Source organism: Odocoileus virginianus, chromosome 30, assembly GCF_023699985.2.
Source record: "Odocoileus virginianus isolate 20LAN1187 ecotype Illinois chromosome 30, Ovbor_1.2, whole genome shotgun sequence".
In the NCBI taxonomy this organism is placed as follows: Eukaryota; Metazoa; Chordata; class Mammalia; order Artiodactyla; family Cervidae; genus Odocoileus; species Odocoileus virginianus.
Genome location: NC_069703.1, coordinates 32,265,313 through 32,281,518, shown reverse-complemented (window position 1 = coordinate 32,281,518; position 16,206 = coordinate 32,265,313). Strand labels below are relative to the sequence as shown.

Sequence of the window (16,206 nt, the reverse complement as noted above, 5' to 3'; positions counted from 1 at the left end):
GGGAGGAGAAGGGGACGACAGAGGATGAGATGGTTGGATGGCATCACCGACTCAAAGGACATGAGTTTGAGTAAACTCCAGGAGTTGGTGATGGACAGGGAGGCCTGGCGTGCTGCAGTCCCTGGGGTCGCAAAGAGTCGGACACGACTGAGCGACTGAACTGAACTTGCAGAGCTTGGCACTGAGTCAGCAGGCGCGTGGACAAAGTCAGCGCAGGTCCCCCGCGAGGGCGCACCAGCCTTCAGCACGCGCGCTGGGGACCTCACACGTGGGGCTTCCTCCGTCCGGCGCTCTGGGCGCTGGCAACAGGGAGCCGCGCGCTGTGACGCCCCCGGCGTTGCCCAGCAACCGCGGACGCCGCGGCGACGTGCGCGCGAGCGAGCGGGCGGTTGGGGCGGATCCGGGGGCCCGGGTCCTGCGGCGGCGCCTACAGCGCGGATCCGCCACTGCCCCCCCGCCCCCGCCGGCCCCCGCCCCCGCCCCCGCCCCCGCCCGGGCCGGGCCTCAGGGAGACGGGCGAGTCCGAGCGCGGGAGGAGGCGGCGGCTCCGCCTCTGCTCCTTCGGCTGCTCCGCCGCCCAGCTTTCTCCTCGTCTCCGGGTGCCCCCCGAGGAGCCCGGTCCCCCCGCCGCCGCGGCCCCGGCCCCGGCCCCGGCCCAGCCGCGCGGGCGCTGGCCCCGCCCCCTGGCCTGGACCGCTGGGGGTCCCCGTGCGGGCCGGCCCTGGGGGACCCCCCCCGCCGCGGCGGCGCCATGGCCTCGGAGTCGGTGAAGGTGGTGGTGCGCTGCCGCCCCATGAACCAGCGGGAGCGGGAGCTGAACTGCCGGCTGGTGGTGACGGTGGACTCCGCTCGCGGCCAGTGCTTCATCCAGAACCCGAGCGCCGCGGACCAGCCCCCCAAGCAGTTCACCTTCGACGGCGCCTACTACATGGACCACTTCACCGAGCAGATTTACAACGAGATCGCCTACCCGCTGGTGGAGGTGAGGGCCCCCGCTTCCCGAGGAGACCCGCTGGGCAGGACCTGAGGCCCCTCGGAGGGCTCCCGAGGGCCGGCCCTGTCCCCTGGGCCGGGCGGGAAGGCCCTTCTGGAGGGGCCGCAGGCGGACAGCAGCAGGCTGAAGACCTCCGTCCCCGCAGGAGACTGCTGGAAGCCACCTGCAGTGTCTGTCTGGGTCCCCCACTGCCCCTGGTGCCAAGGCTGGTTCTCACCCCATCCTTCCCCCGTTCCCCACAGGAACTCCAGCCCCCGCGACCACTTGCCCCCCACCTTCACCGGGCAGCCTCAAGGCTCCTCTGAAAGCTCCCGTCACTCCCCCAGCCTCCCAAGAGCCCCAGACCTCGTCCTCCTCAGCCTCCCCCTTCTCCTCTCGCCTCTACGCCCTCCCGAGCCCTGGTCCCCCTCTTTCTGCCCTCAACACCTGGAGTCCGCTCCCTCTTCACCCCCGCTCCAGCTTCCTGAGAGGCCTGTCGGGGTACAAGCCTATGTGTGTGCGTGGAGCAGGGGTGGGGGGGGATCTCACTTCTGCAGAGAGAAGGCTGTTGGCCAGGCCTTGGTCTGGGAGGAGTGGAAACCCTTGACGTTTGGTCTCCCCGGCGCTGAAAGAATGGGGAGGCAACAGCTGTTCCCACCCCTTTGCAGGGCGTTTGCTTTTTCTTCACCCCCTCGGACTAGGGAACTCCTTGGAGCTGCAGGGCAGGGAGGCTCCCATGTCACAGATGGGGAGACTGAGGCCCAGAGGGAGGAAACTCGGAGCTCCCACAGAGAGTTTCTGGAGGAGATGCGGCTGGAGCTACGCCTGCTGTCTTCTGGCCAAGGGTTTCCTTGCTATTGCCACCTTCCCAGTTGTGCAGTTAATTTGTTAGTGGAGATGTCAGGATGTGAGGTGGTGTTCGAGGAAAAAAGGAAAGGTTGGAGAACTGCTGCCTATATCCCCCTGCAGGTGAGGATACTTGAGGCTCTGGGGAGTCTGGCAGCAGAGAAACTAGTTTGACTTCTCTAACCCAGTGTTTCCAAAAGGCATTTTTCCATGGAGCCTTTTGCTTTGGCCAGCAGGCCAGCTAACATCCCCCAGCGTACCTCCTTTGGCTGTGGTCAGAACCCCTTGTGGGGGTTGAAGTGTTCCGGAGCCCAGAGCCCCCCAGCAGTGAGGGCGTGACTGGAGGTGATGCCCAGGGGAAGAGGGCAAGTCTCCCCCGACGTTGGTCCCGGGCACTGAGGGTGGCCAGACTCCCCTGCCATCCTGGACTCTCAGGCTCTAAGGGACCGGAATGGGTGGTCTGCTCCCACCCCCACCCCGGGGTCCTTGATTGTCCACCTGGCGGCAGGCACTCACCCTTCCCAGAGTAGCCTGCCCTTCCCTTTGCTTCTTCACTCCTGGAAGACCCTTCTGCACAGTGAATCAGAGCCAGACCCCCCGAGGCTTTCACTCCCTGCCCTGGCTCTGTCCCGGGGCGCACAGAACACCTCTGCTTCCTGGTCCAGGGTTGGTTCCTCAGAGATGGGAAGATTCTGAGACTGAGTTCTCCTTGGCCTCGGCTTCTCCAGGGGCTCAGCCTTGCTCATGCGTCTGCCTCCTCACCCTGAGCACACCTCCCTTGTCGGGGTCCCCAAGAAGCCCCAGCCCAGAGGGGTAGCACCTCAGATCTCTCCTCCAGCCCCTACTCCTGTCGCAAGGGCTCTACTACAGGGACATCTGCCTTTGGGCATCCCACGGAGCCTCAGGCTCAGCAGGACATAGGTCCCATTTTCATTCGTTCACTCAGCCAACAAAGAGCATCCTGGTAAGAGGCCCCATCCAAAGCATGGAGCAATATCAGCGCCTTCCCTCAGCGAGCTCACAGCCGGGCAGAGGAGCAGCTAAGCTAGTAGCTGCAAGCCAGGGTGATGAGTGGGTAGAGAAGCCACAGGGACTTTGGCAGAACAAAGAAGACTAGCAAACCTGGGCTTGGAGGGGATGGGCAGGCAGGGAGGACTTCCTGGAAGCGGTGAGGTCTAAACCGAGGCCAGAAGGATGAGGGGTCAGCCAGGCAAGAAGGTGGAAGAAAGGGCCTTTCAGGTGGAGACCAAACCATTTGATCTTCGCCAGACTCCATGGACATACTTAAAGCTGGGATTATCATTCCTGATGAGGAAATTGAAGCCTTGAGCGTCCCAGAATGAGTTAGGGGTGATTTTGACTGCAGGGCTAGGTCCCCAAGCTCCATCCTGTGAATCGTACGCAAAGCACAGCGAGGAGGAGCTTCACCCTTAGGCTGGGCAGCTGTGTGTCTGTCCTGCTGGGCTCTGACCACCTCCAGGGGGCCTCCTGCCCAGGTCCTTCCCTCCAGATCCTACTGCGCAAAGCCTCCAGCGCTTCAGACTGACCCTTCCCACTCTCCTCTCCCTCCCCTTGCCTCGCCTTCTCTCCCACTTAAATCCAGACCAGATTCCTGATTTCTCTGTCACTGAGTGACCTCTTCCACTCTCCTGGGAGCTGACCACCCCAGACTCATCTTTCAGCCAGCTCAGCACGACCTACCCTGAGCTTGTCCCCTCCACACCTGGCCTTCTACTTGGTCTCTGGGCTCTTCCCCAGCCAGTGGCTTTTCCCTCTCCCCATCCTCCTGCTTCACACTCATGGCCTTAGAGCCGCCTCTGATGAGCCACCGCCCAACCCACCCAGGGGCCTGGTACCATGCCTTCTACCGGGATAGAGCAAGGATAGGCCCGGTTTCCAGAGACAGCAACACAGTATTTGGCCCCTGGATGGAGCACAGAGCTGTTGGTTTGGGAGAGGACAGAAAGGCGGCATGAGGCAATTTAGCACACTTGCTAGGCAGAAAAATTAAGTAGCACATCCGACCTCTAATAGCAGCTTCACGGGAGTTATTGCTGAGGATGACACCAAGTTATAAAGACAGTCAACTAACAGTTTGATTTCATGAAAATCATTCGGTAAACAGTAACATGGGGGACCTTGGCCAAACCTGGGTGGACAGAGTGGATGACACTTGGACCCGCTCCATGTCTGCACATGTCGCTGGAAGGTCTGGAGTATCACTTAATGGGTGAGGAGTTTTTGAAATTTAATGTTTTGCCTTAAGAATGCAGGTGACGTTGTCTTCCACTTCACAGCAGCGTGGTTCTGCAGAACTTCCTGCAATGGTGGAAATGTTCTGGATCTGGGCTGTCCAATTAGGGACTGCCAGCCATACGTGGCAAGTGAGCACTTGACGTGAAGCTAATGCTTTTGAAGAACCGAATCTTAGTTTTATTTCATCATAAGTTAAATTTAAGTAACCACATACGGCCAGTGGCTACCACTGGGGATGGCACAGCTCTCGAGCCATCCTTTCCAATACAGATGTAACATGAGCCACAGACATAATTTAAATTTTTCTAGTAGCCACATTTTAAAAGGGCTTCCCTAGTAGCTCAGCTGGTAAAGAATTTGCCTACAATGCAGGAGACCCCGGTCTAATTCCTAGGTCGGTAAGATCCTCTGGGGAAGGGATAGGCTACGCACTCCAATATTCTTGGGCTTCCCTGGTGTCTCAGATGGTAAAGAATCTGCTTACAATATGAGAGACCTGGGTTCGATCCCTGGGTTGGGAAGACCCTCTGGAGGAGTACATGGCAACCCACTCCAGTCCTCTTGCCTGGAGAATCCCATGGACAGAGGGGCCTGGCGGGCTGCAGTCCGCCGGGTCATGAAGAGTCGGACACGCCTGAGCGACTAAGCACGGCGCGTTTTTAAAAGCGAAAGGAAACAAGGAAAAAAGAAAGCCTGATAATAGATATGATTGTGGCATAATAGCTGTCAGAGAGATACCTTACACTCTTTCTTCACTGTAAGCCTTTGAGATCACGTGTGTTTCACACTTATAGCACGTCTTAGTTTAGGTGCTAAAGTGTCAACAGTTCAAATGAAATGAAACACAAAATGTAAATTCATGTTTAATGGGAAACTATTTTACACTGCTTTGGGTTTTAAATGGAAGATGGAAAATTTTCCATTAAAAAAATTTTTTTTTAATATTTTAAAGTTTTAACCTTTCTCAGTGGCATGAGGCGCCCTTCAGGTGTGCCTGTGGCTGGCCTACTGCACCACGCGTGTGAAATATTTACTTTGATATGGAGCCCTCCTCCAGGCCCGGGTGACACTGATACTCCAGGCCCTGCATCATGTTGTCCCTGGGGCTCCGTGTGCCCCTGCCTCTGGCCTTCTGGTTGGGTGACTGATCTGCCATCACTTCCGCCCCCCGGCCGTCTGATGAGCTGTGGGTCATGACTTCCAGTCTTACTTTCCCCGCAGCCCCTGGGGACCCCGAGCCCCGCCGTGGTCTGCAGGATGGCTCTTTGCAGATGCCAGCTGGGCCCTCGGGCCTGGGCACAGCTCTCTGGGCCCACATTCTGACACAAGAGTCCCGCTCCCCGTGCTAAGTTCCAGAATTTGTGGCCTCATGAGCGGGGCAAGGGCAGGGAGCGGGGTGTCTTCCTTGTTCAGGGTTCGGTCCCCAGCCAGAGCATGGTCCCCTTTAGAGAAGAGAGTGGGAAACTATGCAGTGAACAATGGCCTCCGAGAACGAGGGTTGCCCTGGGGGAATGCCACCCTGGTTTGCCGCCGCCTCCTTCCCAGCCGTCTCCATCCCCCTCGCCCCAGGTCCGCCTGCTCTCAGCCTCCCGCCCCTCCCCTCGAGGCTTTGCTCCAGCCGTCACCCCAGCCTTCTTCCTCCTCTCACCTGTCGAAATCCAAGCCACCCTTTCTGTTCCCCTGTTCTCCGCCCTCGACCACCTGCCTGGAAAGTTTGCCCAGCTCTTCCCGCACTTTCTCCGCCCAGCCTGAACTCCATCATTGCACGCATCTGCACCTCACAGGAGGCCCATCTCCCACACGTTCCAGCGGACACTTGGGGGGCACCTCCCTCCGTGTGCCAGCACCTCGAGTGCCAGGGCAGGAAATCATTCCCACGTACAGCTCTCAGCGGGCCTCCCTGGTGCCTCAGCCATAGAGAATCCGCCTGCCGGTGCAGGAGACCCAGGTTCGATCCCTGGGTTGAGAAGATCCCCTGGAGAAGGAAACGGCAACCCACTCCAGTACTCTTGCCTGGAAAATCATGGACAGAAGAGGCTGGTGGGCTACAGTCCACGGGGTCGGAGAGAGACACAACTGAGCGACTAAACAGCGGCAGCAAGCCCCCCTGTCCACAGCCTCAGAGGAGGTGCTGTTCTGACCCTTGGTCACCGGTGAGGATGCCGGGGCCCCACGTCCCTGGATGAGAACAGGCCAAGGGCGCAGGCAGGACGGGATGGCACCAGGCTCTTAGCCAGACACAGGGACGGTCTGCTACCCCACCAGCGGTGCCGCCTCCATCTCTGCACAGCCACCCCACCCGGCGCCACCATACTGGGAGAACCAGCGCCGGGTCCCTGCGTCAGGGGGTAGCCCCGCAGCCCCGGGCCTGGCCCCGAGCCTGGCCGTGCCAGGCCAGCTGAGCGCCGGGCTGTGTCCTCCTCGCAGGGCGTAACTGAAGGCTACAACGGCACCATCTTTGCCTACGGCCAGACGGGCAGCGGAAAGTCCTTCACCATGCAGGGCCTGCCGGACCCGGCCTGCCAGAGAGGCATCATCCCCCGGGCCTTCGAGCACGTTTTCGAAAGCGTCCAGGTAATGGGCCTGGCGGATGGCAGGGGCGGGGCGGGGCGCCCCAGGCGTTACCGTGAGCCGTAGCGGAGCACTTCTGACCCAGGATGTGGGATATGGTCAGAGCCCACCCAGCCGCGGCCCAGACAGGCAGAGGCAGGCTCTAGTTTCTGAAGCGGTGATGGGAGAATTTAAAGCTGAGAAAATTCTACCTACCAGTTCTACGTTTTTCTCCTGCCATTTTTGGAATTTTAACATTTCATGTGATATTTCACGTGGATATGGTGACCTAGAGTGCTGGCCTGAGACGTGGCGTAAATGATCAGAGCTTCCCCTTTTCATGGACCAGCTGCTGCAGACCAAGCGCTGTGCGGAGCACTTTGCATAATTACCGCGCTACGCCCCTAGCCCAGGAGGTAGCTGTTGCCCTCATTTTTGATAGAGGGAAGCCAAGACCGGGAGCCCTTACGGGCTGGGCCCAGACCAGTGATCGTGGGGTCCAGATGGCAGGTGAGACACGCCCTGCTGCCCACCCGTGAAGGCTCGGAGATCCCGGCATCTGAGAAGGCCGGGGCTACTCAGCTGCAGAGCCGGCTGTGCTGCAGCTGGGACTCATTCTGATGACCTGCAAGCAACTGGGAGAGCTGCCAGGGATTAGCCCGGGGCCAGTGCTGGGACCAGGCCTTAAACCCACAGTCTCAGGCTCTCTACCTTCACAGTGGGGACCCCTCTCCTGTTTCCTTTCCCAGGAGGCCTGTAGAGTGCAGAGGGAGTGTGACTCCTTAGCAGTAGGAAATGATGCCACTCTGAGACGCTTGAGGGCCCAGCCAGCCAGAGAGGAGGGGACCGCTTGCCACGCAGGCAGGGCCAGGTGAGGTCAGGGATGCTGCTCCCCTTGACGTCCCGCCTCCTGCCGCCGTGTCTTGCCACGATGTCTTCTCGTGCCGGCCGGGCAGCGGGTGTTCAGGGGTGTCTGTTCTTCCCGGCCGCTCCCTGCAGTGTGCAGAGAACACCAAGTTCCTGGTCCGGGCTTCCTACCTGGAGATCTACAATGAAGATGTCCGGGACCTGCTGGGCACAGACACCAAGCAGAAGCTGGAGGTGGGTTGGGTGCAGCCCTGGCCGGGGTAGGTGGGGGTGCTGGAGGAGATATGGGGAAGGGTCACCAGGGCCCGCTAGTCTGCCCAACCCTGCCAAGATGGGCAAAGCAGGCCTGATCCCTAGGGGAGCCCAGCGAGATCAAGTGACCTGCCAGGACTGGACAGCCAGGTGGTTAGCAAGGCTGGACCAGGTCTGGGACCTTTGGGCAAGGCTTGGTTATATCTCCTATCCGGGACTCTAAATGCTGGACCGGTCTGGTCCAGTTCCGTGGGGAGCCTGAGAAGGGGAGACCGACCCTGGTCTGCGGCCAGTGTGCCAGTGACTGCTTCCAGACTCTGGGGCTTCTTGTCTGACCACTGGATCTTCCCACCTCGAGGCCCACAAACCAGCGGTGGGGAATGACCTACCTTCTCCAGTCCAGAGTCAGAATGCCTCCACTGGGGGAGTGTCAGTCCTGAATGAGCATCAGTCTTGGGAGGTTGCAATGGAGATCCCCATCCTGTAGATGCGGAAGGGAGTTTGGGAAAGAGACAGGGACTTGCCTGAGGCCGCTGGGTTAGGAAGCCCCAGGGTCAGGGTCGGACATTTTCCGTGGCTCAAACTGCCTAAATCTCGCTGGGGCACAGGCCTTGACCGCCAGTGAGGGGTGGGGGGCAGAAGCAGATAAGGGGCTGCTGATAAGGTCCAGAAGCAGATAAGGTCCAGTCCTCTGGACCCTCCCTGACCTCCAGACTGGACCGGACATTGTGACCACCGGGTTCCTGCCCCACCCCCATCCACGTGGGACAGGGCTGTTTCCCTGCTCAGCTCCAAAGCCCCCACTTGCCTCTAGACACCCCCCCACCCCCCCACCCCCCCCCCCCGCACTTGTCCTGGCTTCCTTTGGAGCGACCGTGAGTTCCTCTCTGGCCTGCAGCCATTAAATGCCCCACCAGGACGCACGTGATCCCCAAGGAGCAGCTGTTTTGGAAAAAACACTTGTTTATACTGATCACGTGGTGGAAAAATCCTTAAAAATTTGTGCCAGAAAGACCCTTAGAGAGCTCCTAAGTCCACAGTCCTTTCGTGGTGGAGATGAGGAAACTGAGCCCCAGGGAGGGGAAGGGACTTGGCCAAGGTCACACAGCAAGTTACTAGCAATGGTGTTGGTACCAGAACGTGCAGGATCTGAGTGGTCAGGTGCTTTTTCCTCCCAGACTTTTTGGGGTGGGCAATATAGGAAACCTGGGGGGCCATGAGAAGCTGGCAACCGGGTTCCTTTCGAGGGAGGGACGTCCATGAGTCAACGCATCCATTCAGCAGAGATGACTGTGAACCACCCCCACCCTCCCAGTCCCCATCCAGACCAGGACCTGCCCCCAGCACCCCCTCCTCAGCTCCTCGAAGATACAAGGTGCTCTGCCCTTTCCACACCGGAGCCTCCAGCCACCCCCTGCAGTCCTTGCACTGTTTTCTCTCCTGGAGCTGGAGCAGCTGAGTCATCACTCAGCCCCCAGACAGGGAAATGGGGACAGCATCAGGGCCCCCTCCCCTTCCTCCCCACCCCAGACCCTAGGATGGGCTGGGTTAACCAGGCCCCGGGGGGCGGGGGTGCCCAGGGCTGGCAGCTGCATGCACTTGGCCCAGCTGGGCCACAGGCCTCCAGCCTGGTAAACCAGGCGGCCTGGAGGTGGAGGGTCGCCTATCACGGATGTGCTCAGAGACCCCTGCCTTGGGTGCACCAGGCTCTCTCCCGGGAGGTGCAGGTGGGTTCTCGTGTAAGCCTGACCCTAGCCTCAGGAGGAGCTGCTGTTTTTGTCCTTTATTACAGAGGAGGGGCCTGAGGCTCCTAGTGCCTAGGTGCGAACCGGCCCAAGGGCACAGGCAGGAAGGGACAGAGGTGGCATCCAGGTGGCGAGGCTCTGTGGCACAGTGCAGGCCCTGGTAATTCTGGTCGTTAGAGGAGGTTGGATCAGCTGGGGTCAGCAAGGGATTTGGGGAAGCGGATTATACCCCTTCCCCCCAACCACCACGAACCGCCCTCAGGGAACCCTGCTCGGCGCTGGGTGGTGCAGGAGGCGGCTGAGGGGCTGAGGGCATCCGGCCAGTGTGGCAGGACCCCCCTCCTCCGCCGGGACACATCCTGACTCCGGACCGGCCGGCGTGGTTCTGGTCCTGCACGCAGCGCGCCAGCCCACCCGGCCGCATCGCAGCTGGTTGCCATGGCGACCGGGCCCGGCCTGGCATTTTGGAGGAGCAGTCACCAGGAACGCGGGGCACAGCTGGCGGCTGACACTCCGGAGGAGGGTGGGGGCGGGAGCAGCGGGGGCAGGGCAGAGGGCTCAGGAGGTGAGGTGAGGCCTAAAAATAGGGGTGGGGGAGACCCTTATGTCAGGGTCATCGCTCCACAGAGAGAGATGGCCTCACCTCCTCAGTATCTGGGGTCACTGAACCCCCTCCAGGCTCCCACAGAGCTTCCTTTAGATCCACTCTCTTCTTAACCCTCCCGACAGCCCCGTGGGGAATAGGGTTCATCACCCTCACTGTACAGATGGGCTTCCCTGGGGGCTCAGACGGCACAGTGTCTGCCTACAGTGGGGGAGACCCGGGTTCAATCCCTGGGTCCGGAGGATCTCCTGGAGAAGGAAATGGCAACCCACTCCAGTACTCTTGCCTGGGGAATCCCATGGACGGAGGAGCCTGGTGGGCTACAGTCCATGGGGTCGCAGAGAGTCAGACATGACTGAGCGACTTCACTTTCACTTTACCGATGAGGCGACCGAGGCCAGGAGAGGCAAAGTGACTTCCCTAAGAAGCAGCAAGCCAGGACGAAGCGTCTAGCCTGGGCCCGTCTGAGTACAGACGAGAAGCTGCGTTCTTCCCGAGGCTGGGAGCCGCCATCCCCTCACGCGCACCCACTGTGTGCCCATCTAGGCATCTAGGTTCCAGGGGAGCCGCACTGCTCAGAGCAGGCCGCGGCGCGGGCGCACCTTCTCCCAGGCCGCCCTCAAGCCCTGCTCCGCTGGCCACGTCTCCTGCTTCTGGCCTTTGAGCTCCAGGCTCCCAGCCACCTCCAAGGTCAAGGTCAGCCCTGTGTCCTGTCAAACCTCAGTTCCTCTAGGGCGCCGCAGTGAAAGTGAAAGTCGCTCAGTCGTGTCCGACTCTTTGCGACTCCCTGGACTGTACAGTCCATGGAATTCTCCAGGCCAGAATACTGGGTCGGTAGCCCTTCCCTTCTCCCGGGGATCTTCCCCACCCAGGGATCGAACCTACGTCTTCCATACTGCTGGTGGATTCTTTACCCGCTGAGCCACTAGTGAAGCCGCGGCAGCCTCTGGAGTGTCCGCTGCTGGGGACCCCGGTGCGGCCCTCCAGTCACTCAACCTTTCTGTGCCTCAGTGGTTTAACTGTTCCCGGAGACCCGATCCTTCAGTCTGGGTCTGGCTCCTTCTCCAGACTGGGGCCGCTAGGGCAAGCGGTGCTGGCCACCCTCACTCACCGCCCCACCCGCCCCCCGACTCTGCAGCAGGGGTCCAAGCCCACCTGCGACCCTGAAGCCGCCCCGGGGCACAACATACAAGCCTGCCCTGGCCCAGAGCAGCAGACAGATGACTTCTGTCCCGGTTCCTTCCTGCTCCTGCTGGAGCGGTTTGTATTTCCTCTCACACCGGAAAAATACTGCGTTTCACAGCTGTGTCAGCAACACAACAGCTTGGCTGCCTGGAGAGCGAGCGGGCAGCAGTCAGATAAATTAATTTACCTGCTGCCGTCCTGCTGAGGGCTGGAGGGAGCCGCGGGCCAGGCTGAGCTGCCGGCTAGCCGGGGCTCTGGGCAGCAGACAGCCCTTCACCTGCTGTGGTCCACGAGGTCTGGGAACATTTCTGTTGCCCTGGAGCTGCCTCAGAGAGATGTGGGCAGAAGGCACGTTGGCACGGCAGGGGAGAAGCACTCAGAGCCCTTGGGTGAACGACCACCGGGTCAGCCCCCCGGGGGCTAAAGCCCCAGACGGGAAACCGCCTCTTCAACTAGGGTGTCAACAGCAGCGATGAGGCCCAGGGCGGCCATTTATGGAGCACTTGCCAGGTGCCAGTGATGCCTGGCATTGTACGGGCCTCAGTTTACAGAGTCCTCACCGCCTCCCTAAGAAATGTCCATTTTACAGATGTGGAAACTGAGGCCCAGGGAGGTTGATGTAGCTGGCCCAAGGCCGCACAATGAGGAAGAGGCAGGGGTGACTTTGAGGCTGCTCTGCCTGGTCTGACGGGAATTCGAGGTGCCAGCCTGCCCCACAGGAGGGCAGAGGTGGTGGGCACCGATGGGGCCCCTCCCTCGGGTTCCCTGGGGAGCCCTGACCCACGTCTCCTGCCCGCAGCTGAAAGAGCACCCGGAGAAGGGGGTGTACGTGAAGGGGCTGTCCATGCACACGGTGCACAGCGTGGCCCAGTGCGAGCGCGTCATGGAGGCAGGCTGGAAGAACCGCGCAGTGGGATACACCCTGATGAACAAAGACTCCTCTCGCTCCCACTCCATCTTCACCATCAGCATCGAGATCTACGCCGTGGGTGCGTGGGGCCAGGCGGGGCTGGAGGGGGACGGGCCTCCCGAGCCGGGTGCCCACTCCTAAGTAGTAGCCCAGACCCTTCACCTCTCCGAGCCTCCAGGGCCCCACTTGGGAAGAGATGCTGGGATCGCCCGGAGGAAACACACGAGGACCATCCCTGTGCCAGGACCCGTGTTTAAAGGAGAGAGAGCATTACCACCACCAGTAATAACACTGGCAGTTACTCTGGTGCACTTACTGCCTGCCAGGCAATGCATGTGCATTGACCCATTTGCCCCTTACCACCCCAGGAGGTGGATACTGATAGCATCCCCATTTTACAGATGAGGAAACTGAGGTCACACAACTAGAAAGTCTCTGAGCTGGGCCTCTGTCCCAGGGGTCTGTCCCCCAGAGTGTGCCACCAAGAACTCTTGTTTTTGTCTTTTTTTTCATTCAGAACTTTAGAATATTTGTTTATTTTGGCTGGCTGCGTGGGGTCTTAGCTGCTGCACGCATGCTCTTTGTTGTGGGACCGGCTCGCCAGTTGTGGCTCCCAGGCTTAGTTGCCCCACGGCACGTGGGATCTTATTATCATAGTTCCCCAACTGGCATCAAGCCTTCGTCCCCTGCCCTGGAAGGCGGATTCCTAACCGCTGCACCACCAGGGAAGTCCCCGCCACCCAGGACTTTTGGATTCTCCTCTTTCTGTGATGCTCTCTACTCCTGACCCACCTCACTCTTCCTTTTTTTTTTTTCTTCCTGGAAGCGTTACTGAGAAGGGGGAGAGGAAAGATAGGAAGAAGTACTCGTTTATTTCAGGTCACCTATGGATGCTGTGCTGAGCCCTTTTCACACTTCATTCCGTTGAAGTCTCACAGCAGAGTCCTAAACGCAGGCAGACATTATAACTCCCATTGACAGGTCAGGAAACGAGGCTCTGAGAGATAAGTGACCTGCTGGTTCAAGGCCCGCTTAAGTGCTAAGAGGTGGAGCTGAGGCTTGAACCCAGGTTGCTTTGCCGTCTGGGTTTTCCCCACCCACACTGCAGCTGCCTTCGAGCGTGTGGTTCATTCATCCCAGACAGAACTCCGGAGAGCGGTGGGCAGGGAGCAGCCTCGCTCACGTAGGAATGTAGTTCTGGAGAGATCCTGGCTCAAGGTCATGGCTTGGGTGGATGGAGCCCCAAGCAGCATGATGCCCAGCTGCGGGCTGACCTGGCCCCAGGCCCAGCCCCTGGGGCTGGCTGGACCGGAGTCTTCCCCCGGGTGTAGACATGGAGTCTGGGGTGACGGTGTGGTCTCATCCTTGTGTGATGACGCTGTGGGTGGGGAGCTGGGACCCGGCTGGCAGAGGACAGATGAGGAGGGGAGGGGAGTGCGGCTGTGGGGGCCTCTCGGTCTCTGCAGATGAGTTTGCAGGACGAGGCAGGCTGCCTGGAAGCAGGTTTTTAAAGAATTGTTAACATGTTTATTGCCTTCATGATAAAAGAAGTTCAGATAAAGATGTTTAGGAGTTAAGAGAAAGGTAGGGGAAATTACTCACAAACACAACTATTAACATACACGCATATACTCTTTTGGTCCCTTTTTTCCTATGAAAATTTTAAACACAACTGAATCTTAAGCTCTATTTAGTTTCTTCCCCATGCCGTCCTTACAAATGTTCCCAACGTCGTTCCTGCCACGTCTTCCTGACCTCGGGAGGTGGATGGAGGTTCCTTGTGGTCTTCCTCTCCCCACCCGTCTGCAAGGTCTTGATGCCCATTTCCGGTTTCTCTGTGTTGTAAATGACGCAGAGATGAGCGTCTTTGTGCACAAAGCCTTTTCTGCTTTTAGAGTCACCTCAGATTCCCTGGAGCCGGCCTGCTGGGGTGAGGGTGCAAACCTGCCTAAGGCACCTGGTATATTCTGCAAAGAGCTATCCTAAAGGGTGTTTCCAAGTTCCTCCTGCCTGCTACTGCTTAAAAAAAAAAGCCCAAAGAATCAAGCCCCTTGCATGCCCAGGCCTCCACTGGGCATCAGCCAGACGTTTTCTTCACTTCGGGTGACTGTTCGTGGGCAAAGCCAGGACAATTCTGGTTTCAACAAGCAGGAAACCAAGGTGGAAGTTCCCTCCCCTACCCTCATCTCGCTCCAGGAGCATTTGCTATATGGCAGGCGCGACCCTTGAGGGTGGTCTTGGGTTCCCGTGTTACCGAGAGAAAGGCTGAGACGCAGTTAGCTCCCTGAGGCCCGCAGCTCCCGAGGGATGGAACCCAGACTGGATCCCTCGGGTCTTCCCAAGTGATGCTCTGGGCCCCTGCTCCCGAGGCACCCGGCACCCAGGTCTGCCTGCCAGCGCAGCCGTGGTCCCCGCGGACCTGGGCGTGTTCTTAGGGCACGAAGTCCTGCTGCGTGCTGCACCCCGAGTGGGCTCCATGACAGCGCTATCCATTTACCCCCTGCCAACAGCGTCCCTGGTGGGTAGCTGTCGTTAGCCTCATTTTGTTGGTGTGAGAATCGAAGATCAGGGCGGGATATGGCTCTGCCAAGGTCACACGGCAAGTAGGAGGCAGGACTTGGATGGGAACTGGGTCTCAGGATCTCCAAGCCGATGTTTTTCTGCATTGAAGGGCGGCAGCTTCCTGGTGACCCAGACGCACGTCCCCTTACCCCACGCCTCACCTCCCAGGGAGGAGGGGCAGGGAACACTCAGGGAACAGCGTGTACCTCCCAGCCCCTGCTCCCTGGAGGGTCGGCCCTGGGTTCTGACCTTGAATCTGCTGCTTAGCCAGCCGTGTGACCTTGGGCACGTCACACGCCCTTTCTGAGCTTCACTTTTCTCACCTGTAGCGTGGGCACAATCCTAGCAGCCCCCTTCTTGGGGCTCCTGTGTGGCTGAAATGAGACCCTCGGTGGGTGGGGAGCACCCAGAGCCTCCTTTCTGCAGGGGGTCGCCGCACCCCAGGCCCCTCACCCCTCTGGTCTGTCTGCAGACGAGCGGGGCAAGGACCACCTCCGGGCGGGCAAGCTGAACCTGGTGGACTTGGCGGGCAGCGAGCGGCAGTCCAAGACGGGTGCCACGGGGGAGCGGCTCAAGGAGGCCACCAAGATCAACCTGTCTCTGTCAGCGCTGGGCAACGTCATCTCGGCCCTGGTGGACGGGCGCTGCAGGCACATCCCCTACCGGGACTCGAAGCTGACCCGGCTGCTGCAGGACTCGCTGGGCGGCAACACCCGGACGCTGATGGTGGCCTGCCTGTCGCCCGCCGACAACAACTACGACGAGACGCTCAGCACGCTGCGCTACGCCAACCGTGCCAAGAACATCCGCAACAAGCCGCGCATCAACGAGGACCCGAAGGACGCCCTGCTGCGCGAGTACCAGGAGGAGATCAAGAAGCTCAAGGCCATCCTGGCTCAGCAGATGGGCCCCGGCAGCCTGTCAGGTGGGCGGCGCGGCGGGGGGGAACGGCAGGGCGGCCGGAGCACCAGGAACGCGCTCTCCCCGCGTCTGCCCGCCTCCCCTTCCTCATCTGAGGGGCGTGGAAGCCGTGCCCCACCTCCTCCCAGCTTCGTGTGAGCAGCCAGGGGGAGCCCTGCTTGGGGACGGCCCCCGGGCATGGAGGTATCTGCCCACCGATGCCCCAGGGAGAGGCTGGTCCATGCGGCCTGTCCCAGCAGCTGGAGGCTCCATTCACCACGCCCCCCACCCCCTTTCCCTGCCTCCAGGCTGCGCATTGGGCCTCCCGCCTGTCTGCCTGTGGGCTCCGTGGCAGCCACAGAGTCGTGATGTTGTGCTGCTGAGCAGCGGGGTGACTCATGTCCCGCACCCCCGGTCCCCCGCATCCTGCCTCCGCTCCAGAGAGGCACCTTGGGACGGCGGCTCTCATACCCAGGTGTTTGGCCATCACCCAGCAGGTGGCAATCCAGACCTGGAGCCTGGGCCTGCAGAGTCCTTCTGTGCGGCTGAGGGGCTC

General features: G+C 60.1%; 1 protein-coding gene across 7 annotated transcripts in view; it reads left to right on the top strand.

The window, feature by feature from the left end:
• Positions 1-400: 400 nt before the first annotated feature.
• The window catches only part of KIF17 (kinesin family member 17), a 45,974-nt gene continuing 30,168 nt past the window's right edge, over positions 401-16,206 (top strand). For 2 of the 7 annotated variants that reach the window (XM_070458834.1, XM_070458833.1), the window contains exons 1-5: positions 402-982; positions 6,503-6,649; positions 7,625-7,726; positions 12,078-12,267; positions 15,223-15,675. In XM_070458834.1, the coding sequence (XP_070314935.1) occupies positions 752-982; positions 6,503-6,649; positions 7,625-7,726; positions 12,078-12,267; positions 15,223-15,675 (1,123 nt within the window). In that variant the 5' untranslated portion in view covers positions 402-751. Of the gene's footprint in view, positions 983-6,502; positions 6,650-7,624; positions 7,727-12,077; positions 12,268-15,222; positions 15,676-16,206 lie in introns of all 7 variants that reach the window. The other 5 variants (XM_070458832.1, XM_020911997.2, XM_020911998.2 and 2 more) reach the window with 5 other exon arrangements.